The sequence below is a fragment of the Tachyglossus aculeatus genome, chromosome 2 (genome assembly GCF_015852505.1).
Source record: "Tachyglossus aculeatus isolate mTacAcu1 chromosome 2, mTacAcu1.pri, whole genome shotgun sequence".
Lineage (NCBI taxonomy): Eukaryota > Metazoa > Chordata > Mammalia > Monotremata > Tachyglossidae > Tachyglossus > Tachyglossus aculeatus.
Genome location: NC_052067.1, coordinates 70859322 through 70886691, shown reverse-complemented (window position 1 = coordinate 70886691; position 27370 = coordinate 70859322). Strand labels below are relative to the sequence as shown.

The following is a 27370-nucleotide window of genomic DNA, read 5'->3' as shown; positions in this document are numbered from 1 at the left end:
CCCACTTCAAAGTCTTATTGAACGCACATCTCCTCCAAAAAGCCTTCTATGACTAAGCCCTCCTCTCCCCTTTTCCCTCTCCCTTCTTTGTCACCCTGACTTGTTCCCTTTATTCATCCTCCCTCCCATCCCCACAGCACATATGTAAATATCTGTTATCCATTTATTTATATTAATGTCTGTCTCCCCCTCGGAGCATAGGAGACCCTAAATTGAACCTTGAGAGACACCCATAGTTAGGGGGTGGGAGGCAGAGGAGGAGCGTGCTAAACAAACGGAGAATGAATGTCTAGAGAAATAAGAGGAGAACCAGGAGATTACAGTGTCAGTGATAATGTTTCCAGGAGAAGGGGGTGGTCGACAGTGTTGAAGGCAGCTGAGAGGTCGAGGAGGATTAGGATGGAGTAGAGACCATTGGATTTGGCAAGAAGGACGTCATTGGCAAGATCTTTGAGAGGGCAGTTTATGTGGAGTGAAGGGGCTGGAAGCCGGATTGGAGAGGGTCAAGGAGAGAATTGGAGAAGAGGAACTTTAGGCAGCGGGTATATACAACTCACTCAAGGAGTTTAGAGGAGAATGATAGGAGAGAGATGGAGTGGTAACTGGAGGGAACCATGGGGTCAAGGGAGAATTTTTTTAGGATAGGGGAAACGTGAGCATGTTTGAAAGCAGTGGGGGAAAAGCCATTAGAGAGTGAACCGTTCAAGATAGAGATCAGGGAGGGAAAAATAGAGGGAGCAAGTGTTTTGATAAGGTGCCAAGGGATGGGCTTGGGCACACAGGTGGACGGGGCTGAATTTTGAGAGAAGGCAGGAGATCTCCTCTTGAGAATACCACAGTTAACATTATTATTATACCGCTGGAAGGAATGGGAGATTTGAAGACGGGGCAGGAGGCGGAAGAGACTGGAGAGGAGTAGGAGAGATTTTAGGGAGATCACACCTGATAGTTTCAATTTTTTCAATAAAGTAGGTAGCCAGGTCATTAGGGGCAAGGGATGAGTTCCTCAGAGGAACTCTCCTCCCTCCTCTCAAGTGCTACTCCGACCACCTGTGCTTCTGACCCCATTCCCTCTCATCTTATGAAATCTCTCGCTCCATCCCTTCTCCCCTCCTTAACTTCCATCTTCAACCGCTCACTCTCCACTGGTTCCTTCCCCTCTGCCTTCAAACATGCCCATGTCTCTCCCATCCTAAAAAAACCCTCTCTTGACCCCACCTCACCTTCTAGTTATCGTCCCATATCCCTCCTACCATTCCTTTCCAAACTCCTTGAACGAGTTGTCTACACGCGCTGCCTAGAATTCCTCAACAACAACTCTCTCCTCGACCCCCTCCAGTCTGGCTTCCGTCCCCTTCATTCCACGGAAACTGCCCTCTCAAAGGTCACCAATGACCTCCTGCTTGCCAAATCCAACGGCTCATATTCTGTCCTAATCCTCCTCGACCTCTCAGCTGCCTTTGACACTGTGGACCACCCCCTTCTCCTCAACACGCTATCTGACCTTGGCTTCACAGACTCCGTCCTCTCCTGGTTCTCCTCTTATCTCTCCGGTCGTTCTTTCTCAGTCTCTTTTGCAGGCTCCTCCTCCCCCTCCCATCCCCTTACTGTGGGGGTTCCCCAAGGTTCAGTGCTTCTGTTCACAATCTACACTCACTCCCTTGGTGACCTCATTCGCTCCCACGGCTTCAACTATCATCTCTACCCTGATGACACCCAGATCTACATCTCTGCCCCTGCTCTCTCCCCCTCCCTCCAGGCTCGCATCTCCTCCTGCCTTCAGGACATCTCCATCTGGATGTCCGCCCGCCACCTAAAGCTCAACATGTCGAAGACTGAGCTCCTTGTCTTCCCTCCCAAACCTTGTCCTCTCCCTGACTTTCCCATCTCTGTTGATGGCACTACCATCCTTCCCGTCTCACAAGCCCGCAACCTTGGTGTCATCCTCGACTCCGCTCTCTCATTCACCCCTCACATCCAAGCCGTCACCAAAACCTGCCGGTCTCAGCTCCGCAACATTGCCAAGATCCGCCCTTTCCTCTCCATCCAAACTGCTACCCTGCTCATTCAAGCTCTCATCCTATCACGTCTGGACTACTGCACCAGCCTTCTCTCTGATCTCCCATCCTCGTGTCTCTCTCCACTTCAATCCATACTTCATGCTGCTGCCCGGATTATCTTTGTCCAGAAACGCTCTGGGCATATTACTCCCCTTCTCAAAAATCTCCAGTGGCTACCAATCAATCTGCGCATCAAGCAGAAACTCCTCACCCTGGGCTTCAAGGCTGTCCATCACCTCGCCCCCTCCTACCTCACCTCCCTTCTCTCCTTCTACTGCCCAGCCCGCAACCTCCGCTCCTCCACCGCTAATCTCCTCACCGTACCTCGTTCTCGCCTGTCCCGCCGTCGACCCCTGGCCCACGTCATCCCCCGGGCCTGGAATGCCCTCCCTCTGCCCCTCCGCCAAGCTAGCTCTCTTCCTCCCTTCAAGGCCCTGCTGAGAGCTCACCTCCTCCAGGAGGCCTTCCCAGACTGAGCCCCTTCCTTCCTCTCCCCCTCGTCCCCCTCTCCATCCCCCCCATCTTACCTCCTTCCCTTCCCCACAGCACCTGTATATATGTATATATGGTTGTACATATTTATTACTCTATTTATTTATTTATTTATTTTACTTGTACATTTCTATCCTATTTATCTTATTTTGTTGGTATGTTTGGTTCTGTTCTCTGTCTCCCCCTTTTAGACTGTGAGCCCACTGTTGGGTAGGGACTGTCTCTATGTGTTGCCAATTTGTACTTCCCAAGCGCTTAGTACAGTGCTCTGCACATAGTAAGCGCTCAATAAATACGATTGATTGATTGATTGATTGATAAGGGACAGTGGGACGGGGTGTTTGAGGAGGGAGTTAAATGTCAGGAAAAACTGGCAAGGGTAATGGGCATAGATGTCAATAAAGATGGAGAAATAATCTTGCCGGGCAAAGTTAAAGCACACAAGGATGCTCCTTGCCCTCAAGGAGTTATAGTCTAGCTGGGGATTACCAATATTAAATTACAGATAAGGGAAGCAGCACAATATAAGGATAGGTACATTATTCTGTGAGAGTTGAATGAGTATCAAAGTACTTTGTGGGTGTAGACCCACGTGCAAACAAAAGAGAGGGAGATTAGGGTAGGGAGCTGAGAGTTTAGTCAGGGAAGGCTTCTTGCAGTCGATGCATTCATTCATTCAGTCATATTTATTGAGCGCTTACTGTGTGCAGAGCACTGCATTAAGTGCTTAGAAAGTACAATTCAGCAACAGATAGAGACAGTCCCTACCCTACAACTGGCTCACAGCCTAGAAGGGGGAGACAGACAACAAAACAGAACAAGCAGACAGGTGTCAATGCCATCAGAATAGATAAATAGAATTATAGCTATGTGTGATTGCAATAAGGTTTTCAAGATGGGGAGAGTGGTGATCTGTCAAGATCGGGGAGGGAGTTCCAAGCAACAGAGAGGACTTTGACAAGCGTTCTGCTGTGAAAGAGACAAGAACTAAGGACAGTAAGGATATTGGTTTTAGAGGAGCAAAGTGGGCAGAGTGGGTTGGACTGGAAAAGGAGCCTAGGGTAGGTATTTACATTCTGTTTCTGATAGCTACTATTGTCTCCTAGCTTCTGTAATTTAATTTTAAATCCTAATAAATCATTATTAAATTTATTATGTTAAAATATAAAAAACACAAGATTGTACTTAGCATATTCCTTCACACCCACTGTTTTTCACAACTCCTTGCTTAAGCTCTTGGGTACTCACCTCCCACTCATAGATTTGGGAATCATCAGTTTGAGATGGTAGTTGAAGCTGTGCAAAGAAACAGGTTCTCCAAGGGAGTGGGTATAAATAAATAAGTAGATAAGTAGATAGGCAGACAGACAGTGTGACTTAGTGGAAAGAGCCCGGGCTTGGGAGTCAGAGGTCATGGGTTCTAATCCCGGCTCCGCCACTTGTCAACTGTGTGACTTTGGGTAAGTCACTTCTCTGTGCCTCAGTTACTTCATCTGGAAAGTGGGGATTAAGACTGTGAGCCCCACGTGGGACAACCTGATTACCTTGTGTCTACCCCAGTCCTTAGAATGGTGCTTGGCACATAGTAAGCACTTAACAAATACCATCATTATTCAATAAAGAGTAGAAGGTGATCCAGAACTGAGTCTTGAGGGACTCCCACAGTTATGGAATGGGAGGCAGAGGAGGAACCTGTGGGGAATCAAATTGAGAAGGAGCAGCCAAAGCATTAGGAGAAGCAGGAGAGGACAGTGTAAGTGAAGCTAGGGTTAGATAGTGTATCCAGGAGAAGGGGTTGTCCAAAGCAGCTGAGGAGTCAAGGAACATCAGGGGGTAGTAGAGGCCATTGGATTTAGCAAGTTGATCATTAGTGACCTTAGGGCAGTTTCCACAGAGTAGGGGGGACAGAAGCTAGATTGCATGGGGTCAATGCACTTTCCAAGTGCTTAGTAATAATAATAATAACAATAATAATGGTGGTATTTGTTAAGCACTTACTATGTGCAGAGCGCTGTTCTAAGCGCTGGGAAGGTTACAAGGTGATCAGGTTGTCCCACGGGGGGCTCACAGTTTTAATCCCCATTTTACAGATGAGGTAACTGAGGCATGGAGAAGTGAAGTGACTTGCCCAAAGTCACACAGCTGACAGTTGGTGGAGCTGGGAGTTGAACCCATGACCTCTGACTCCAAAGCCTGTGCTCTTTACACTGAGCCACGCTGCTTCTCCAAGCAGTGCTCTGCACACAGAAAGTGCTCAATAAATATGATTGAATGAATGAATGGAGTCAAGGAGAAAATTGAAGGAAACGAATTAGAGGCTCCAGGTGTCAAAAGCTTTCTTGAGAATCAACTTGCTTGAGGAATTTGGAAAGGAATTGTAAAAGTGGAAAGGTAAACCTGAATTTATAGTACTTTTATCTTAGGTTGGGAAAATGTGTATTCAGTTGGGTAACAAATGAGCTGCATTTCTTGAGAACCTATTGTGTGCAGAGCTTTGATGTAGTTTCCTCAGAAGGAGCAAGAAGTCAAAGCAGGAAGTCCTCAATGTTTGTAGCTGTTTCTAATTCAAAAAGTGCTGTTTTTAGCTTGTCATGCATACTCAGAGAACATCACTTGCGATGTCCATGAGCTTCAGCTCCAAGAAAAGTTCATGCAACAACCGAAGCATTAGCATTAACGAAGCAGCGTGGCTCAGTGGAGAGAGCCTGGGCTTTGGAGTCAGAGGTCATGGGTTCAAATCCTGACTCCGCCACTTGTCAGCTGTGTGACTTTGGGCAAGTCACTTCACTTCCCTGAGCCTCAGTTCCCTCATCTGTAAAAGGGGGATTAAGACTGTGAGCCCCACAGGGGACAACCTGATTGTCTTGTAACCTCCCCAGTGCTTAGAAAAGTGCTTTGCACATAGTAAGTGCTTAGTAAATGCCATTGCTATTATTAGGAAGGTTCTGCCAGTGGATAGAGCACAGGCCTGGGAGTAAGAAGGTTGTGAGTTCTAATCCCAGCTCCACCACATGTCAGCTGTGTGACCTTGGGCAAATCACCTCACCTCTCTGTGCTGCAGTTACCTCATCTTTAAAATGGTAATTAAGCCTGTGAACCCAATGCAGGACAGAGACTGTGTCCAACCTGATTTGCTTGTATTCCCCCCCCCAGCACTCAGTACAGTGCCTGTCTCATAGTAAACACTTATCAAATATAACTATTATCATTATTATTAGTATAATTATCATTTTTATTACTACTAGTAAGTGCTTAATAAATATCATTATAAAAGGGTATTGGGCAGATTATCCAAATGTGAAAGCCAGAAAAAACAGTACATTTACCTCCTCAAATTCATTCCACCTAATCTGTATCTGATTTGTAATAATAATAATAAGAAGAAGAAGAATGATGATGGTATTTGTTAAGCGCTTACTATGTGCCTAGCACTGTTCTGAGCAGTGGGGTTACAAGGTAATCAGGTTGTCCCATGTGGGGCTTATAGTTTTAATCCCCCTTTTACAGATAAGGTAACTGAGGCACAGAGAAGTTAAGCAGCTTGCCCAAGGTCACACAGCAGACAAGTGGCAGAGCTGTGATTAGAACCCATGTCCTCTGATTCCCAAGCCCGTGCTGTTTCCACTAAGCCACGTTACTGATTCTAATGGTATGGTTATTATTGTTGAAACTTCCTTCAGCATAATAAGTCTTTAAAGTTGGTGGAATCAGCTGTTGAGAACAATGGACAAGCCTCAGTCCTGAAACTTCTCTGAAAGAGCTGATTATTAGTAACATTGCTTTCCCCAAAGCCTCTCACACCTTTGTCATTTTCACATTAACATGAGTGGCAAGATTTGCACATTCATAATGCATTTAAGGTTCTAAATTTGCTTAAAAATTGCAGTAGAGGTCCCTAGATTGAGAAATACTGTTCTTGGATATAGGATATAGGGAACTAGTTATACAGTGCAGAAAGAGCAAAAGAAATTTATTTTACATGTGCAGTATTTGTTTTTCTATGAAGAGGTAAAGGGTGGGGCAAAAAGGGCTACATTAAAAGGGACAGGTATGAAGCATCACTAAGGCACCCCTCTAGGCCAAATAGGAGAGACTCATCTCAAGTGTGATGCATGGCTTAGGAATGTACTATTATGTTGTAAATCTAACTAAACAAATTTAGCTATATTAAAACGTCTTTGATTTTCATTTTTGTAGTAACATTGCAAGTACTCTATAAGCTAAAAACATCTAAAGTATTTGAAAAATCAAGAAGTAAGGAAGAGAGACCAAGCACGGACATAGTAGATGAAGATCCTTATGCTATTCAGATCATCTCATGGTGCCCAGAAAGTAGAATGCTGTCTATAGCTGGAGTTTCCGCCCATGTGATTATTTATCGGTTCAGCAAACAGGAAGTGACTACAGATGTAATTCCGGTAATGGTATTTGTTATGTTTCAGCTTTATGACATACGTTTTTTTTCTTGAAATTTGGGAACTCTTGAGAAGACATTACGTACTGATTGTTTTGTCCATAGTGTTTGCTGACAGATAAGGCTTAAAAGTAGCTCCTGTATGAAATAGATAAATATGTACATTTTTTTCTTTCGCATGACTTTTATAGAAGTCATTAGATCTGCTGCATCACTGACCCTGCTGGGTGTCACTCACGTGCACATCACTTTTTGTTGAAGGTAAAGATTAGGCCCATCTTAAAGGTAGAGTGATTTAAGAAACCTTATCCCATCCTCTTTGAGTGTCAGAACTGCCCATTTGGGCAAGTCACACAATGGGACCATATTTATCCCTGGAACCAGGGTCATATGGGTTCAGTCTGGCTGAATTGTCCTGGGCCCCTTCACACTTTATAGGAACAGCCTTAATTAAGGTCAGCACTAGTCATTACTGAAGAAGATCCATTATGTTCTAAAAGCTATTTAGCTATCTAAATCTTTTATAAAGAAGGACTAGCATTTTTTTTTTTCTTATTCCTTCTGCATGCAGCCTCTGGCCTCCAAAGTCTCTTTGCCTTTCAGCATGGCGTAGTGGAAAAACACAGGCCTGGTAGTTAGAGGACCTGGATTCTAATCCCATTTCTGCTAATTGCCTGCTGTGTGACCTTGGGCAAGTCACCTATCTTCCGTGTGCCTCAGTTTCCTCATCTGTAGAATGGGGATTAAATGCGTCTCCTTCCTACTTAGACTGTGAGTCCTATGTGAGACAATGACTACATCTAATCTGAGTATTTTGTATCTGTCCCAGTTCTTAGAGCAGTGCTGGACACATAGTAAGCACTTAACAAATGCCATAATTTATTTTTTAATTTGCTGGTGCTATCACGTGATCAATGGTATAAAGACTATTTGATTGACTGCCTTTTTGTTTATCACTTTAGATGCTTGAAGTCCGATTGCTGTATGAGATCAATGATGTGGACTCTCCAGAGAGTGAGCAAGTGCCCCCTTTGCCAACACCAGGGGGAGGTTCCAATCCACACCCTCCCGCTCCACAGTCGCATCCATCAACAAGTAGCAGCTCATCAGAAGGACTTCGGGATAACGTCCCATGTTTAAAGTAAGTTTAAATTTCTGAAAGTATTCTTGAACTTCCGTACATCTCTACTGATGGATCCCATTGAGCATAACGCAGCGGGAATCAGGATGTTAGTTAAGTACTTTTTGCTTGACTGTTATATAGCTGCTCCAAAAGTAAAATTAACTTAAGGATAATAACTTAGGATATCAACCATTTTGTGGGTGTTGTGCAGCAAGAAAATAATAAAGGTTTTTACTGGTGTGTCCCTCTAGTCAAACTGCTGTATATTATCTGGTTAAGTGTAATTCATTCCTAGGATTTAATTAAGGAATGTAGATGTACGATTTTGCAGTTCTGTTTTCTGTGTGCTTGGTATAGATGAACTAAAGAAGTACCAAAGTATTATCTCTGACATCCTATTCACTCTTCTGGTGTGACTCACTTGGCTATGACTAAATTTCACATTAGAGATTAAATTCATAGCATTTTTTGGCTTTTGCTAGTTAAAATAATCTGACGGTCTTCAAGAAGTTTCATCTCTCCACCACCTGCCCCAAAATGTTTTGGGTCAAGTAATTTGCAGTGAACATTCATGGTGCTCAGTTTGAAGAAGAATTTGCTTGTTGTTATTTTCTTCATATGCCAGCGAGTCATTTCCAACCCATAGCGACTCCACCGACACACCCTGTTTAGAACTTCCCATCTTCTTTAGTAAGATCATTCTGGTGTGTGAAACCACAGAGTTGATTTTTTTAAAGATAGGGAAGTGGTTTATCATTGCCTTCTTCCATGTAGTAAAAACTTGAGTCTCTGTCATTGCCTTCGATCAACATTTTGATCAGTTGATCATCCACTTTTAACTCTTTCCCATGCTGCTGCTGCCTTGCGCAGGTGCTACTTGACCACCTAGTAAAATAAAGTATTCCTCATTCTTTACCACTTATTAAATTGTGTTCACCTGAACTCATTTCTAAAGCTATAAAATGAAAATTATTTGTCAAAATTCTATGCGCACACATCTAGTAAATGGATTGATTGGACATTCCATGTACTTTTTGATATACTGCTTCTACTTGCATTTCAATTGATCCATTGGGGTATGTGAGTACCTGCTGTGTGCAAAGCGCTGCACTATTTAGGAAGACATGAACTAAGTGCTTAGGAGGCTACAACAAATGGAAATGGCATAATCCCTGTCCTCACAGGGTTGCAGAGATGTAATTGCTTTATAAATAGAGAGAACAAGAGGAAGAACAGGGATAGACCAGGTAGTAGTACAAATACATCAAGATGAAATAGCTGAGAATAATTGCCTGTAAAATTGAATATACATAAAAGCTGTTACATACATAAAAAAGTGCTGAGTCTAGCTGTTGGACTAATGCAATTTGGAGGAGGTGGTATTGTAGGAGATCTTGAAGATGGGGAAAACTATAGTATGTCGTATTTTATAGGGGAGGGAATTCTAAGCTGGAAAAAGCAATACGAACAAGGTGAAGAATGTGGGAGAGTCGAGCAATTAAAGCATAATTAGAAGGTGAGCTTGAGTTAGTGTTGAGGGCAAGCTAGTGAGGGTAGTGGGTGAAAAGAGTTGATTTCATGCTGTTTTTTTCCTGTTACGAACTATTTCATGTAATAGTTTGCTAAATCTCAAACTGTTGATCTCATCCCTTTTTCTGTAGCATTTTGAGAGTCATTAAATTCACCAATTGCATCTTCCTTGGATATTGTACCTCATGCAGTAATGAATAAGATTTGGCTGGAAATAAAATATTGATTTTAAAAATGAAAAAACACTTTCATTTCCCTGTCTTTGGGAAATTGCCTTGTAGACTAAATGACTTTTATTCTTCTACATGTGGGTTAAGGAGATACAAGAGTGTACCACAACACTATTATTAATGGCATTATTGTAAGATGCTTGACTGGTGGGTTACCTGTGAATTACTGTGAATCCTGGCAGTTCAACAGACCCATTATGATGCCAGAAAACTCAGTTCACAGTGGAAATTTAGATGTGCAGGGCATGGAAAATGCTGAGGTAATCTCAAGAGCAGGAAGCGTCAGCAAAATGAGCCAAAAGGAAGTAGAGAAGCAGTGTGGCCTAGTGGAAAGAGCAAGGGCCTAATCCCAGCTCTGCCACTTGTCTGCTCTCACCTTGGGAAAATCACTTAACTTCCCTGTGCCTCAGCTTTCTCATTTGTAAAATGGGGATTAAGACTGTAAGCACCATGAGGGTGATGAACTGTCTCCAAACTGATTCTTTGTATCTACCCTAGTACTTAGTATAGTGCCTGACCTATACCAAGCTCGTAACAAATGCCATTAAAAAAAGAAAGTCCTAGTATGACTTTCCAACAGAAACCTTAATACAGAGAACTCCCAACATTATTTTCATGTAATTTAATTTAAAATTTGGGCATTACAGGATACTAACTCTTTCTCTCGGTGGCTGTGAATTGGGTATAACTGTTAAATACTATGTTTAGTTCTAGAGATATGTTTCTTTCTGACCTTTCTTTTCTAGCCTAGAAATCAAAATTATGATAATTGGACCCAATTATATGTCTGTATTGTTTACGATTTTCACACCCAACACTAAATTTAATCATGATGAATCATTTGTCACAATTTCTGAGATTTTTGGTTGGAGTACTAATTTTCTATTTTCCTCTCTGTGGATAACTAATTATAATCTCCTGTTACAGTACAGTCATTCCCTGGCTCTGTGCATGTTGGTCCATGTTTTAATTCTAAGTAGGATGATGATAATGGGGTTTAAATCTATGGAAAAGATGGAGATGCAGTTGAGAGGATTAGGGAAATCATATTAAATTGGAGGCTATTCTTGCAGCTTCAGAATACAAAGTGAGAAGCAGCCTGGCCTAGTGGAAAGAGCACGGGCTGGATTGTAAGCCCAATTCCACCACTTGCCTGCTGTGTGACTGAGAGCAAATCAATTAATGTCTCTGTGCCTTAGTTTCCTTACTTGGGAAGGAAATTTTACATTCAGATAGTGAGGCCCATTTGGGCCAGGAGCTGTGTGCAGTATGATTGCCTTATGTCTTTCCCAGCACCTCAACATAGTGCTTGGCTCCTAGTAAAGACTTAACAAATACCACAGTTGTTGTGATTATTTCAGTTATTGTTTAGTGTCCAAGTTAATTAATAATGGTATTTAAGTGCTTACTATGTGCCAAACACTGTTCTAACTGGTGGGGTAGATACAAGGTAATAAGGTTGTCCTACATGGGGCTCACAGTGTTCATCCTCATTTTACCGATGAAGTAATTGAGGCACAGAGAAGTTAAGTGGCTTGCCCAAGGTCACACAGCAGACAAGTGGCAGAGCAGGGATTAGAACCCACATCCTCTTGATTCCCAAGCCTGTGCTCTTTCCACTAAGCCACATTGCTTAGCTACAAGTTGGACCTGTAGAGCACTGTAGAGGAAACTCCCTCAGCTCTTCCTACTTAATTGAAGATCAGTAACAGTTGAAGTTTTCTATAGTCAGGTCTTCCATATCACATGTTTTCAGTAGGTGTTAAGGATAGAATATCGTTCAGAAAGTAGAGAACATTTTTCCAGCAGTGTGGGGTTGAAGGAAACAGCTGTTCACATGAGTATGGTGAAGGTCAAGGCCTGAAAATCATAACATGAGTTCTTATCAAGAGGTACATCAAGACCTGTAAACCCTTTTCCCTAGGAGTACTGATGGTATTTACAATTTTTTCCCTGAGTCACTTTATTAAAGGAAATTAACATTTTATTTTTAATGAAAAATAAGAAATTGGGGTGGGGAGAATAAATTCACTGTAGCTCACTGTCACCATTTCCCATTCTCTAAGTAAAACACCCTTCTGTACTTAAAAAAAAATTATTTCACGTAGTATCCAAGCACTGTAGTATTCTAAATGAGAAATAAGAATGAACACTAGGCACTTGGAAATCTCATATGTTTTTGCCTTTGTTGAAAGTACTGTATCATATAAAATGGCCTTATATGAATTGTAAAAAATTGAGACCCATTCTTAATCTCAGGTTTTTCATATTTAAAATTAAAATTCACAATTATTACAGTAAAAAATTTAAGTGAATGTATTTTATAAAATTGCCATGGGAGAAGTTGTGTACAAGACTTCTTGTATAGGTGTCTGAATTTCCTTGGGTGTTACATGTGTCTGAATATGTGTGTGCGCTGTGGGGCTACCTTATGTTCCTGATATATTTGCTATTCTTCATCTTCTCCTGCTTTAAATCAAGACAGGAGGTTAGTTTTTCTCACTCATTTTTTGATTTGCACTAAGTGCTATGGGTCAGGCACTGTTCTAAGTACTGAGATAGATACAAGGTAATCAGGTGGCACACAGTCAGTGTCCCACATGGGGCTCACAGTCATAATCCTCATTTTACAGATGAGATAGCTGAGGCACAGAAAAGTTAAGTGACTTGTCCAAGGTCACAGAGCAGACAAGTAGCAGAGCAGGGACTAGAACCCAGGTCCTTCTAACTCCCGGGCCCATGCTCTCTCCACCAGGCCATGCTGCTTCTCTAGGACCTAGGTCACTCATTCTGAACTGAATATTAAGACTCTGACATTTGTATCCACACCAGATTCTCCTGTCTTTTCCATCACTTTAGGTAACTTCAGCACATGTATGTATATTTGTACAGATTTATTACTCTATTCATTTTACTTGTACATATTTACTATTCTATTTTGTTGATGCACATGTAGCTTTAATTCTGTTTGTTCTGATGACTTTGACACCTGTCTACATGTTTTGTTTTGTTGTCTATCTCCCCCTTCTAGAATGTGAGCCCGTTGTTGGGTAGGGACTGTCTCTGTATGTTGCCAACTTGTACTTCCCAAGTGCTTAGCACAGTACCCTGCACACAGTAAGCGCTCAATAAATATGATTGAATGAATGAATGAATTATCCTCCCTGACTCCCAAGCCTGTAGTTTCGCATTATCCTCAACTCACCTTTCTCATTTAGCCCAAGTATTCATTCATTCATTCATTCATTCAATCGTATTTACTGAGCACTTACTTTGTGTAGAGCACTGTACTAAGTGCTTGGGAGAGTGCAGTACAGCCATAAGCAGACAAATTCTTTGCCCACAACGAGCTTGTAGTCTGGGGGATGGGGGGATATGGGGTGGGGGATAGACATCAATACAAATAAATAACTTACAGATATGTACATAAGTGTTGTCTGACACATTTAGGGAGGTGCCAATGCATGAAATGTGGGATAGATTAGGGCACACGTCCAACATAAAATGCCCCTGTGATTAACAATGGCCACAAAGTTTGGATGAGATTAGTTTTGAACTAGAAAGATCAGGGGAGAACAGAAATGGGGAAGGTACGGAGAAAAGAAAGTGCATATACTGTTTTCTTCTGACAGTATAACTCATCACCCTAGCTCGGCTCTTTTTAAAATAATTGGGCATATCCTCTTAAGGGGCTGCCTCATTTTTTTAACACCATTTTCAATCTGTCACCAAATCCTGTTTGTTCTGCCGTCACAACATTGCTAAAATTCACCCTTTCCTCAGTATACAAACTGCTACTGTATTGATCTAAGCACTTATCATATCGACCCTGTCTCTTAGCACCTCACAAATACTTGCCCCAACCTTCTTCCCTCCCTGACTGCCATCTTCAACTCTTCATTTTCCAATGGCTTCTTCCCCACAGCTTTCAAACATGCTCATATATCTCCCATGCCCCAACTTGACTTCATGGCTATCAAATTATCACCCCATCACCCTCCTACCATTCCTCTCCAGATTCCTTGACGGAGTTGTCCACACCTGTCTCCACTTCTCCTTCAATTCTCTCGTTGATGGCCTCCATTCTGGCTTCTGCCTCCTTCACTCCACAGAAACAGTCCCCTCTATAGTAACCAATGACCTCTTCTTGCCAAATTCAACAGCCTCTATGCCATCCTAATCCTCCTAGACTTCTCAGCTGCCTTCAACACTGTGGACCACTCTCTTCTCCTGGAAACATTGTCTAATCTTGGCTTCATTGACACTGTTCTCTCTTGGATCTGCTCCTTTCTCTTGGGCCACTCATTCTCAGTCTCTTTCATATGCTCCTCTTTTGCCTCCTACCCTCTAATTGAAGGAGTACCTCAAGTCTCAGTTGTGGGACCCTTCTATTCTCCATATAATAATAATAATGACGATGGTATTTGTTACCATCTTACCATGTACCAAGCACTGTTCTAAGCATAGACCCACTCCCTCAGAACAAATTTGCTCCCACAGCTTTTAACAATCATCTCTATGACCGTGATTCCAAAATCTAAATCTCCAGCCCTGACTCTCTCCTCTGCAGTCCTACATTTCCTCCTACCTTCAAGGATCACCCATCAACACCTCAAACTTAACATGTCAAAAACAGACCCCTCATGTTCCCTCCCAAACCCTGCCCCCCACCTACAACTTCCCCATCACTATAGTTGACAGCAACGTCTTCCCTGTGTCATAAGCCCATATTCTTGGCATTATCCTTCGTTGTCAGTGGTATTTATTCAGAGCTCTGTGCAGAGCATGGTACTAAGCACTTGAGAGAGGACAGTATAAAAGAGATGATAAAAATTCCTTGCCTACAATGAGCTTGCAGTCTACTTTTGACTAATCTCTCTCATTCAATCCATATATTCAGTCTCTCACCAAATCCTCAGTTCTACCTTTACAACATTACTAAAATCCATCCTTTCCTTTTCATTCAGCCCCTTCCTTCCTGTCCCCCTCGTCCCCCTCCCCATCCCCGCATCTTACCTCCTTCCCTTCCCCACAGCACCTGTATATATGTATATATGTTTGTACATATTTGTTACTCTGTTTATTTTACTTGTACATATCTATTCTATTTATTTTTTTTTTTTTGGTATGTTTGGTTTTGTTCTCTGTCTCCCCCTTTTAGACTGTGAGCCCACTGTTGGGTAGGGACTGTCTCTATATGTTGCCAACTTGTACTTCCCAAGCGCTTAGTACAGTGCTCTGCACACAGTAAGTGCTCAATAAATACGATTGATTGATTGATCCAAACTGCTGCTAACACTCATCCAAACACTTATCATATCCCACCTTGACTACTGCATCAGTCTCCTTGCTGACCTTTCTGCCTCCTGTCTCTCCCTACTACACTCCGTACTTAACTTTATTGTGCAAATGGTGTTTCTAAAAAATGTTCAGTCCATGTTTCCCCTCAGGAACCTTCAATGGTTGCTCATCCACCATTGAACAAACTCTTTACCATTGGTTTATAAGCACTCAATTATCTTGCTCCTATCTTACCTTGTGGGTTTTCTACTACAACCCAGCCCACTCCACTCCTCTAATACCACCCTATTATTATGGGGCTCCTTTCTTGATGAAGTGTAACAAATTTCTGTCTCCCTTTTTCAACCCACAAAATTCTAGGGTCAATAGTGTAAAAAAAACATGTTAACCCCCCAAAATCCTTGATTATCTGAGTCATTTGGAGTGCGAATCTAATGATATACGGAGGGTTTTTTTAGGGGAATTTTAGAGTTGAGTTTTTTTCATCTAACGAATTAAAAAAAACAGAAAGGTTTAGGAATAACTAACATCTTGTTTTTTTCTTTATTTCAGAGTTAAAAGCTCTCCACTCAAACAGTCTGCAGGCTATCAGATAGAACTAGTCATTCAGTTGGTTTGGGTAGGTGGAGAACCACCGCAACAGATAACTAGTCTGGCAGTTAATTCTTCCTATGGACTGTAAGTATAATTTGTTTACTATCACCTTTTAATAGTTTACCATAATTATTTTGGTTCTGGAAATTGAAACAATACATTTCCTTATTCCTGCACTTGAAAAGTAATTTCAAAACACTTTCAGTGTCAAAATAAATACATTTCTATAGCCCAGTACGATAGTGAATAAACTTGCTTGGTAAATCACAATTCACAGATGCAAAGTCTGTTAACTTGAGCACAAATATACCACTTAGGATAAAATGAGTATATTCATTTACCTCATATACAGCTGCTTTATGCTCCCAGAGAGACTAATTTGTTAGCAATAGTACTGTGTTCTGCAAATTTCCATAAAGGATTCCAAATGATATTATTAGATTGTATAACATACTAATCATATGCAAAGTTTGCCAGTTATTTGCAGGGTTCCTCTCGTCACGTCAAGCTTAACAGGTCCAAAACTGAACTCCTATCTTCCCACCCAAACCCTGTCCCCCCACAACTTTCCCATCACTATAGATGGCACCACCATCCTTCCTGTCTCACAAGCCCATAACCTTGGCTTTATCCTTGACACCTTCCTCTCACTTAACCCACTTTTTCAATCCATCAGTAAATTATGTCGGTTCCACCGTCTAAAATCCACCCTTTCCTCTCCATCCAAACTGTTAGCACGTTAATACAATCATTCATCCTATCCTGCCTGGATTACCGCATCACTCTCCTTGCTGACCTCCTAGTCTTCTGTTTCGCCCCACTCAAGTCCATACTTCACTCTGCTATCTGGATCAGTTTTCTACAAAAGCATTCGGTTGCCCATCCACCTCCACGTCACATTAAAACTCCTGTCCATTGGCTTTAAAGCACTCCACCACCTTGCCCCCTCCTACCTCACCTGTATCACCACCTACCCTTGGCCCCTGTCCTGCCTCTGGTCTGGAACGTCCTCCCTCCTCAAATCCAACAGGCAATTACTCTTCCCCCGTTCAAAGCCTAATTGAAGGCACATCTCCAAGAGGCCTTCCCAGACTAGGACCCCCCCTTTCTCTTCTCCCACTCCCTTCTGAATTTGCCCTGACTCCCTCTGTTTGTTCTTTCCCTCTTCCAGCCCCACAACACTTCCGTACAGATCTATAATTTATTTGTATTGATGATGTCAGTAGACATCATAGACTGTAAGTTCATTGTGAGCAGGGAATATGTCTATTGTTGTACTTTCCCAAGCACTTAGTATGGTGCTCTGCATGCAGTAAGCATTCAATAAATATGATTGAATGAACACAATCAATATCCGGTAGGAGCAGTCATTAGCCATCCTAAATACATGTAATAATGTCTTAGAGGAGAAGCAAAAATCTCCTTCTACTGAAACAGACCCACTTGACTTAGAAGCATTACCGGATGGTTTGGAGATTCTGAGATTGGGTCTTGAAAACATTGAGATCTTCAGTGTACATATTAAAAGAGGAGACATATGATCAGGAATTTAATTCATAAAACATCAAAAATTAACAAAGTAAAAATCTAAAAGAAAGTCCCTGACTGCTTCTAAGTTTCTTCCATGCAGGTTATATATTAATAAAGAAAAGGATATAGTAATAAAGGAAAAAAAGAGATTCACCTGTGTGGAAGTACCATTTCTCAAAGACAAAGGCTGGGTGGCTTCACAGTTAGACACCCATAGACCCAAGGTACAGAGAAGAGCCAGAGAAGAAAAGAGCCAAATGGTCCACTTTTCACTATTTTTACAAGTTTTTGCTATGAGTAGATAGGAAGTGAATTCTGGGAACTGTCTCTGAAGAAGGCTTTGCAATTTCTGTTTCCTGTTTAGGAGAAGGAATTGTGTTTTGGAGATTTTCTTTGAAGGAGCATTCTCTATATAAGATTCTTCCTTTTCTCAACTCCTCGGCTCCTCCTTTAAAACAGATTAAGTGTTTAAGGCATTAGCCCAACAAACCAAGCAACAAACTTTTGAAAACAAATGTTTATTTTACACAGAAAGCTCCTTTCAGAGGCAACTGACCAGCTGTTATATTCAGGAAGAAATAACTTAGAATAATTTAACAATTCCTGTAAACTGTGTTATGTCATACGCTAGCCTTTTCTGTCCCACCTACCCATGCAGATAAAATTCTCCGTATGTGATGTCATTTTTGATCACAAAGGACAGCTTTATAGGAAGATAAATTATATTCCAATGACTTCTTAAATTCTTTGCAGCAGGAAAAGTTGTGCTGTAGCCTTTAACGAGGGAAATTGCATCTAAGCTATATTTTAAATAAAGAAAAATATGAGTTTTAATGAAAATAATTTCAAAATATGAGAGATCAAATTTAATGTGCTTATACACCTTTTTATTGGATGTGACAGATTGATATTTCTGATGTAGTAGATTTTGTACAGCTGTGTATTGGACATAATGAGAGTAAAAGTTCTGTTTGCTCAGTCACTACTATTGAACCATTTACTGAATAGTTACTAGAAGTTTTGAACTGAGCTGAACAATCTGGCATGGGCCTCATCCTTTCACTGCTGGTCTGTGTTGGCTTGGCTCAGCTCTGTAATATATGACTAAGGAACTGAAGCCCAGTTGTTCTCCATATAAAGCAGAGAACAGTTGTTTCCAGCTGTCTGATCAAGTATTTTGGATGCAGAGGACAGTGGAAAGTAAAGGAAACCGAGGCATAAGGAAGTAGTGAATTACCCATGGTCACAGAGCAGACAAGTGACAGAGCTTGACTGAGAATGCAGATCCTCTACCAGGTCCATATTCTTTCTACTAGGCCACACTGCTTCTCTAAAGATGAATTAATGGTTTGGAATTAGTGGTGTCACCTTTCCAAAACTATATACCTTGGGGAGAGTAATAATAATATAATAATAATGATAGCATTTATTAAGTACTTACTATGTGCAAAGCACTGTTCTAAGCGCTGGGGAGTTTACAAGGTGATCAGGTTGTCCCAAATGGGGCTCACAGTCTTCATCCCCATTTTACAGATGAGGTAACTGAGGCACAGAGAAGTGAAGTGACTTGCCCAAAGTCACACAGCTGACCAGTGGTGGAGCCGGGATTTGAACCCATGATCTCTGTAGTTGTTGGTGCATACTTCCAGTGCTGGAAAACTATTATCAGGGAAATTTCTAATCTCAGAATGTATCAACAGATCTACAGTTCCTCTTAATTTTCAAAATTAGTTTCGTATAAATAGTATTTTTTTATGTTAATCTCTAATGTAACTTTGAACTCTAATTCTTACCATTTTTCAACTTCCAGAGTAGTTTTTGGAAACTGTAATGGCATTGCAATGGTTGATTACCTCCAGAAAGCAGTGCTTCTCAACCTTGGCACCATTGAACTTTATGGTTCTAATGATCCTTATCGGAGAGAACCACGGTCTCCACGTAAATCTCGGCAACCATCAGGAGGTAAGAAAACTAATGCACTTGATTGAAAGCGTATGCATCGTCTTCTTTCAAAGTGTATGCATTTACTAACACTGCTTTATATGTACAAGACAACCAGGTACTTTAAAAAGTGTTGCATTATTTTATATATATATATATATGTATACATATGTATATATACATATATGTACATATGCATAAAATGTTAGACCATAAAAATTCTGGTTAGATGATTCTTTATAAAATTTTCAATTGACATCAAATACCATTATTGCAAATTTTAAAAATGTTTTTAACTTCTACCCAAACCCCTTAGCCTGCTTAATTTTTTAATTGTAGAAAATTGCTGGCAGGATTTTGTCCCAGTGCATATGAAACTGGAAAGACCTACCGACAATTTTTTCACTATTGTGTTTACATAAAGACAGTCATTTGCTAAATAAACAGGTTTGCCTCTTGGAGTGCCTGTCACTGTTAACAAATTCACCCTCTAGTCTAATGATCCTGTGAAAGGCTATGCAGTGAAGGATGACCCTCTCCTGATTCCCAAGTGCCAGGGTGGCTGTTGGTCTGCTTATGACCTGAACCACTTATAGTTTGTCACATTAAGACTGTTAAAAGTTTAAAATTTTGTTTGACCCTTCCTTTTTATATATATACCATTTCAGTTCATCATTTCCACAGCTGCTTGTGTGTTTGGATAGTGTGAATTCTACTTCCTTGTCATTCCCAGCAGTTATTTCTTGAATTATTTTGAGATGGCCAAATTGAAGCAGTGGTATCCAAAGGGACAGTGGAAATAGTAGACCATAATAATTGACAATTATGGATTTTTTAAAAAGTACTTATTATGTGCCAAGCACTGTTCTAAGCACTGGGTATATACAAAGTTGTCACATTGGACACAGTCCCTGTCCCACATGAAGGTGGCAGTTTAAGTAGGAGGGAGTAGGATTTAGTCCTTGTTTTCCAAAGAGGAAACTGAAGCACAGAGAAGTGAAGTGACTAGCCTAAATTCACATAGCAGACAACTGGCGGAGCCAGGTTTAGAATCCACGTTCTCTGACTCCCAGTCCCATTCATTCCCCACTAGGCCACACTGCTTTTCAGAGTACAAAAATAATGTAAGTTCAGGGGCTGGGATGAGTAACAGAGTTGCTTAACAAGCTTGACAATTATTCAGAAATTATATTTATCTAAATTTGGAAGTTAAGGTGAAGTTTTTAGCTTCCAAAGTTAAAATATTTTTGGAATATTTAACTGCATTTGAAGTTTGTTTCACATTTTGGCATTCCTGAAATGTAAGGGTGTTTAGGATTGCAGGATTCCTGCAGTGTTTGAGCAGTTATAGAGTTAGTTCAAATCCTTCATTTCTTCTTTCTTCAAAGTTTGAGTGTTTTGCAGAAACACCTCACCCTCGGCTTCAAGGCTGTCCATCACCTCACCCCCTCCTACCTCACCTCCCATCTCTCCTTCTACAGCCCAGCCCGCACCCTCCGCTCCTCCGCCACTAATCTCCTCACCGTACCTCGTTCTCGCCTGTCCCGCCATTGACCGCCGGCCCACGTCATCCCCTGGGCCTCGAATGCCCTCCCTCTGCCCCTCCGCCAAGCTAGCTCTCTTCCTCCCTTCAAGGCCCTATTGAGAGCTCACCTCCTCCAGGAGGCCTTCCCAGACTGAGCCCCTTCCTTCCTCTCCCCCTCGTCCCCCTCTCCATCCCCCCCTTCTTACCTCCTTCCCTTCCCCACAGCACCTGTATATATGTATATATGTTTGTACATATTTATTACTCTACTTATTTATTTATTTATTTTACTTGTACATATCTATTCTATTTATTTTATTTTGTTAGTATGTTTGGTTTTGTTCTCTGTCTCCCCCTTTTAGACTGTGAGCCCACTGTTGGGTAGGGACTGTCTCTATATGTTGCCAGTTTGTACTTCCCAAGCGCTTAGTACAGTGCTCTGCACATAGTAAGCGCTCAATAAATACGATTGATGATGATGATGATGAAAGCACATCTCTTCCCAGACTAGTCCCCCCACTTCCCTCCTCCCCCACTCCATTCTACATCTCCCTGACTTGCTCCCTTTGTTCATCCTCCCTCCCAGCCCCAAAGCACAACTCTGTAATGTATTTATTTGTACAGTCTGCCTCCCCTCTTCTAGACTATAAGCGCATTGTGGGCAGGTAATGTGTCCATTTATTGTTGTATTGTAATAATGATAATAATAATTATGGTACTTAAGTGCTTATTACGTGCCAAGCACTGTGCTAAGTGCTGAAGTAGACATAAATTAATTGGGTTGGACACAGTCTCTGTCCCACATGGGGATCATAGTCTCAATTGTCATTTTACTGAAGAGGTAACTGAGGCCCAGAGAAGTGCAGTGACTAGCCCAAGGTCACACAGCAGACATATGTGGTGTAGTGGGGATTAGAATCCAGATCCTTCAGACTCCCAGGCCTGTGCTCTATCCTGTAAACCACACTGCGCTTAGTACAATGTACTGCACACAGTAAGTGCAAAATAAATACGACTGAATGAATGAATGAACTTCTCTCTTAGGAAGGGGTCCCACGGAGTCTCTCTTGACTTCCTCCTCCCCTTCCCAAGTGTAGGGGCCAGTGAAATGGCTGTCTCACCATCACCAAAAAGTATTTTGATTTTTTTGTTTTTTTATAGGCATCAGTAAATTTTAGTTTTACGAACAGCAGCATGCCTCAAAATATACAGAATTGAGTCCTTTATTATACTATATTCGTTGTTTCTATCATAAATTCTTCCAACATGGGATGTCTTTTACTTCTTTCTTCTGTTTCCAGACTGTTACCGTGCTTATCCAGGCACTTATCCTACCCCACCTTTACCGCATCTGCCTCCTTACTGACCTCCTGGCCTTTGCAGAGAAGCAGCGTGGCTCAGTGGAAAGAGCCCGGGCTTTGGAGTCAGAGGTCATGGGTTCAAATCCCTACTCCGCCAACTGTCAGCTGTGTGACTTTGGGCACGTTATTTCACTTTTCTGTGCCTCAGTTACCTCATCTGTAAAATGGGGATTAAGACTTTGAGCCCCCAGTGGGACAACCTGATCACTTCGTAACCTCCCCAGCGCTTAGAACAGTGCTTTGCACATAGTAAGCGCTTAACAAATACCATCATTATTATTATTTTGTCTCTCCCACTCCAATCCATACTCTGCTTCACAAATCATGTATCAACAAAAATGTTCAGGTCATATCTCCCCACTTCTTAAGAATCCTCAATGGCTCTTAATTCACCTCCTCATCAAAGATAAACTCCTTACCACTGACTTTAAAGCAGTCAGTTCGTCCCGTCCTACATCACCTCACTAATCTCCTATTACAACCTATCCTGCACATTCCTCTCCTCTAGCACTGTGCCCCGGTCTCATCTATCTCATCATCAATCGTATTTATTGGGCGCTTACTGTGTGCAGAGCACTGTACTAAGAGCTTGGGAAGGACAAGTTGGCAACATATAGAGACAGTCCCTACCCAACAGTGGGCTCACAGTCTAAAATCTATCTCGCTGCTGACCCCCTTCCAATGTCATCCCTTAGCCTGGAACCCCTTCCCCGCCCTTATATGCCAGACCACCACTCTCTCCACCTTCAAAGCATTACTAAGGTCACATCTCCTCCAAGAGGACTTCCCTGATTAAGCCCACTTTTCCCTGGCTTTCTCTCCCTTCTATGTCGTCTGTGCAGTATTATATCAATGTCAGTCTGTGACCTTTGGACACTTGGTATTTGCCCTAATCCCAGCCCAATAGCACTTATAAGCATATCATCAAATATTGTATTATTCATATTAATGTCTGTCTCCCTCTCTAGACTATAAGCTTGTTGTAGGCAGGGAACATTTCTGCTAATTCTGTTGTTCTGTTTTCCCAAGCACTTAATAAGAGTGCTATGCACATAGTAAGTGCTCCATAAATACGATTGACTTATTGATTGTACACAGTGAGCACTTAAGTACCTTTTCTACTACTACTATTCCATGCTCTCATTTTCTTAAAGTTGTTTTTTCAGTACAAAATGTGTCCCGAATGGCTAGAAGCTAAAAATGAGAGTTTATTTCCAGCTAGGACAAGTTCTAAGCAGAACATATTTTTAAATGCCTTTTTTTATTTTTCAGCAGGCCTATGTGATATTAATGAAGGTACTGTTGTGCCAGAGGATCGCTGCAAGTCTCCTACTTCTGGTAATTATAGTTTTCGAGTCCTGAACATTTGCAGCCATACTAAGCTTACTACATATTTTCAATAGTCTATATGAGCAATTACCAACCAATTTAAAATGCATGTTTACAGGATTATTTTTACTGTTGCCATCTCCTTACCCTTTAAAGGTTTGACTAGCCCATTGTGATTAAGTGAAAAGACATATGTTTTATTAGAATGTGCAGTTGTGGCACTTATCCCTTGAGGGAGTCAAAGAATGGTATCTGCAACTTTTGGGTGTTGAATTTCTTTAGGGTTATACAGGCATTTCTTACCGATTCGCCTAGACTTTTGATGAATATGAAATCATTTTTTTTCTGCCTTCATTCTTAGGGTAGGAATTAAAGGTTGGCAGAGTGTGGTACACGTGACTTTCCCTGCTATTGTCTCTTGTGTTTCTGAATATATCTTGAATTGTAATGCACAGCAATTAGTAGGCATGTCCACCTGATGACAAATATGGATACTCCTTATGAACTGTAGGGTCTTCTAAGGTGACAAGCATTCTTGGAGTCTGTAAATATTTAACTGACTCTTCTATATTTTCGATCAGTAGTTATATATGCTATCTCTGTTTTGAAGAATTTTCAAAAATATTTTGTGGAGTAATCCTTGAAACTATTGAAACTAAGAAACTCCTGGATTAATATTGTTTTAATCACAACTAAATTATCTTTAAAGAATTTTGTATTTATTTTAGCAAAGTGACAATTTCATTCAAAACAAAAACCTATTTAGACATCTTAAATTTACTTAGTCTTTCCATAGCAGACACCAATGTTCCAGAGACTGTAAATAAAATTTTGAAACTTTCATAGGCAATATGAACATTTGATCAGTCTCAGCAATTTCATTAATGTTCCCTTGAACAATAAATGGACAATCTATTCCAACCACAGATCTTCAAGTTTAGTTACAATTTTAGTATGTTGCAGTATTTTCAAGTTTCCATAAATTGAATTTCTGCTGTGTCTGAGAACCCTATTAAATACAACCTTTGAATAGTGTTACTACTCACAATTTGAGACATTATACTCGAAAGCAGAAACCAATAAGCTAACCTCAAAAAGAGAACTAATGTTATTTATAGCATAATTATTCCACTGCCAAGAAATCCTTTGTATGTCCGTGAATAAAAATAGAGCCACTTACTTGGACCATGTGAAATTGTGACAAAAATTATTGTTTTGACTCCAAATATAGTTAGTCTCTTCAGTTGAACACAGTATAAAAGAACAAAGTATATAAGAGTATATAAAGGTGGCCTTTTAAAATGTTTTATTAGTTTTCTATAACCTCTCTTTAGTTACTCCTTTGAAGTAATATTAGATAAAAGGCACCTGCTTTTTTAAAATATATTAACTAAATTTTATTTCTTAAGACCACAAAGCCTGATAAAGAAAGGTTGTATGAACTGTGAACATAAAGTTATTTGTAATGATATAGAACACTCTGGCAGTTGAGTCCAAAGTAGGGAATACAATAATTCTCTAAATCAAGGGGAAAAATATATTCTAAACAACGAAACTAAGATATTGCAATATTGCAAAAATTGAAGAGGTGAAAATACAACAATCATATCATAAAATAGATTTTGTACAATAATTTATACAAAGGAAAGTCTTGTAACAGTGATCATTTTCATTACTAATGTTGTACTGTTCTCTTCCAAAGTCACATAGGGAAACACAAATAGTAGGTTTAATTTAGAAGTTTAAGAAATAAACTCAGTGAGAGAATTAAGAGGATTAGCCTGTCTAATGGATAGAGCATGGAGCTGGGAGTTAGAAGGACCTGGGTTCTAATCCCGGCCCCAAAACCTGTCTGCTGTTTGAACTTCGGCAAGTCATTTAACTTCTCTGTTCCTGTTACCTCATCTGAAAAATGGAGATTAAGACTAAGGGCCCTATGTGGAACAGGGACTATGTCCCATTTGATAGGCTTGTATGTACCCCTGCACGTAATACAGTGTTTGGCACATAGTAAGTAATTAACAAATACCATTAAAATAAAGAAAGGCTAATCTGTCATTCTGAATATGGCACCATTTTGTATTTACCATTTCTTGTTCTTTTTTGTGATGTCTGGAATCACCTTTGGCTTTCCCAAGCCACTTTAACAAGTTGTCTCACAAATTCTAGTCAAAATTGAGCTGTCTCATGCTAACTTTAGTGAGAACAAATTGAAGAATGGATAGTCAGCCTAAAGAAAAGACTCTGCTAATATAATTTTTCTCAATTCCTGAGAATTGTAGATTATTTCAATTTGTTGAAATGATAAAAACATTTCAAAACTCTTAAAAGAGTTGCAACTGAAATTAGCTGATGACTTATTTTTTGATGTAGAAAATCTGCTGCAGTTTTTCTATAGGTCTATACAGGTTCTCATATATTAACTAGGCAATATTTTGTTGCTAAGTGCATCATTCATATAATAATAATGATAATTATGATGGTATTTGTTAAGCGCTATGTGCCAAGCACTGTTCTAAGCACTGATTCATTCATTCATTCAATCATATTTATTGAATACTTACTGTGTGCAGAACACTGTACTAAGCGCTTGGGAAGTACAAGTTGGCAACATAAATAATGGCACCTGTTAAGCACTTACAAGGTGTTAAGCTAAGCGCTGGGGTGGGTACAAGTAAATCGTGTTCAGACACAGTCCCTGTCCCACATGGGGCTCACAGTCTTAATCCCCATTTTATAGTTGAGGTAACTGATGCACAGAGAAGTGACTTGACTTATCCAAGCAGCGTGGCTCAGTGGAAAAAGCACGGGCTTGGGAGTCAGAGGTTATGGGTTCTAATTCCAGCTCCACCACATGTCTGCTGTGTGACCTTGGGTAAGTCACTTAACTTCTCTAAGCCTCAGTTACCTCATCTGTAAAATGGGGATGAAGACTGTGAGCCCCACGTGGGACAACCTGATCACCTTGTATCCCCCCCAGCATTTAGAACAGTGCTTTGCACATAGCGCTTAACAAATGCCATCATTATTATTATTATTACACAGCAGACAAGCGACAGAGCTGGGATTTGAACTCATGACCTTCTGACTCCCAGTCCTGTACTCTAACCACTATGGCATGCTGCATGACTCTAGGCAGACTCAAGGAGCCTAATGCTCCCAGAGCATAAATTTAGGTGAGAGGAATATTGGCTACATAGTGAATTCCAAAAATTCTCATAAAGATTTTGGATCAGTTTGTGGACAAGAGGTCCACAACAGGTTTGTAGAAAGACTGTTGGGGCTGTAGAAAAGAAAATTAAGAGTATGAGTTGGGCTGTCCCTAACCATTAAAACACCTACAAAGGAGCACAACCACCCAGGGGTCCTTGGTGCCACTGAACTAGATGGACAATTGATCTGACAGTAATATTTCTTTCTGTATTAACTTCATTAACTCTATCACATTACTGGAACACTGTTTACTGCATTGTTATATCTATCATCCATCTGCCACTGCAGCATGTTAATTGATCCTTCATGCTCTTACCAAGGGACCAGTCTGCTGAGAGAACTGAGTTCACTCTTATTAGAATTTGAAGTAGATATTTGGATATGGATATTTCATTATCTATGTGATTAGAGTTGACAGTGGTGAATTGTATATTCTGATAAAAAATCTGACTGCTGTGCTTTAATTCAGAGGTTTATGTAAGAAGGCTAATGTATTTACCCAGACCTCCCCCATATAACCCCATTTATAAAATGGTTGCTGAATCTACAGTTAAATGGATCAGTGCTTGTTCAAGGTTCACCGCTTCCTAGCAATCACAAAATAAAGTGCTGTATTAAGGGGTAAGCCTTCTGTTCACATTCAGCAGAAACACTTGGTTGGGAGTGTTATTCATTGAGAGGAAAATGAGCATCGAAGGGAGTTTTAAGAAAAGAAATACAAAGAACA

General features: G+C 40.8%; 1 protein-coding gene across 4 annotated transcripts in view; it reads left to right on the top strand.

The window, feature by feature from the left end:
- Nucleotides 1-27370, top strand: part of STXBP5 (syntaxin binding protein 5) — a 179242-nt gene that overhangs the window by 116795 nt on the left and 35077 nt on the right. For 2 of the 4 annotated variants that reach the window (XM_038742277.1, XM_038742273.1), the window contains exons 15-19: nucleotides 6750-6970; nucleotides 7929-8107; nucleotides 15703-15828; nucleotides 19085-19236; nucleotides 23377-23439. In XM_038742277.1, coding sequence (XP_038598205.1) covers nucleotides 6750-6970; nucleotides 7929-8107; nucleotides 15703-15828; nucleotides 19085-19236; nucleotides 23377-23439 — 741 coding nt within the window. Of the gene's footprint in view, nucleotides 1-6749; nucleotides 6971-7928; nucleotides 8108-15702; nucleotides 15829-19084; nucleotides 19237-23373; nucleotides 23440-27370 lie in introns of all 4 variants that reach the window. The other 2 variants (XM_038742274.1, XM_038742272.1) reach the window with 1 other exon arrangement.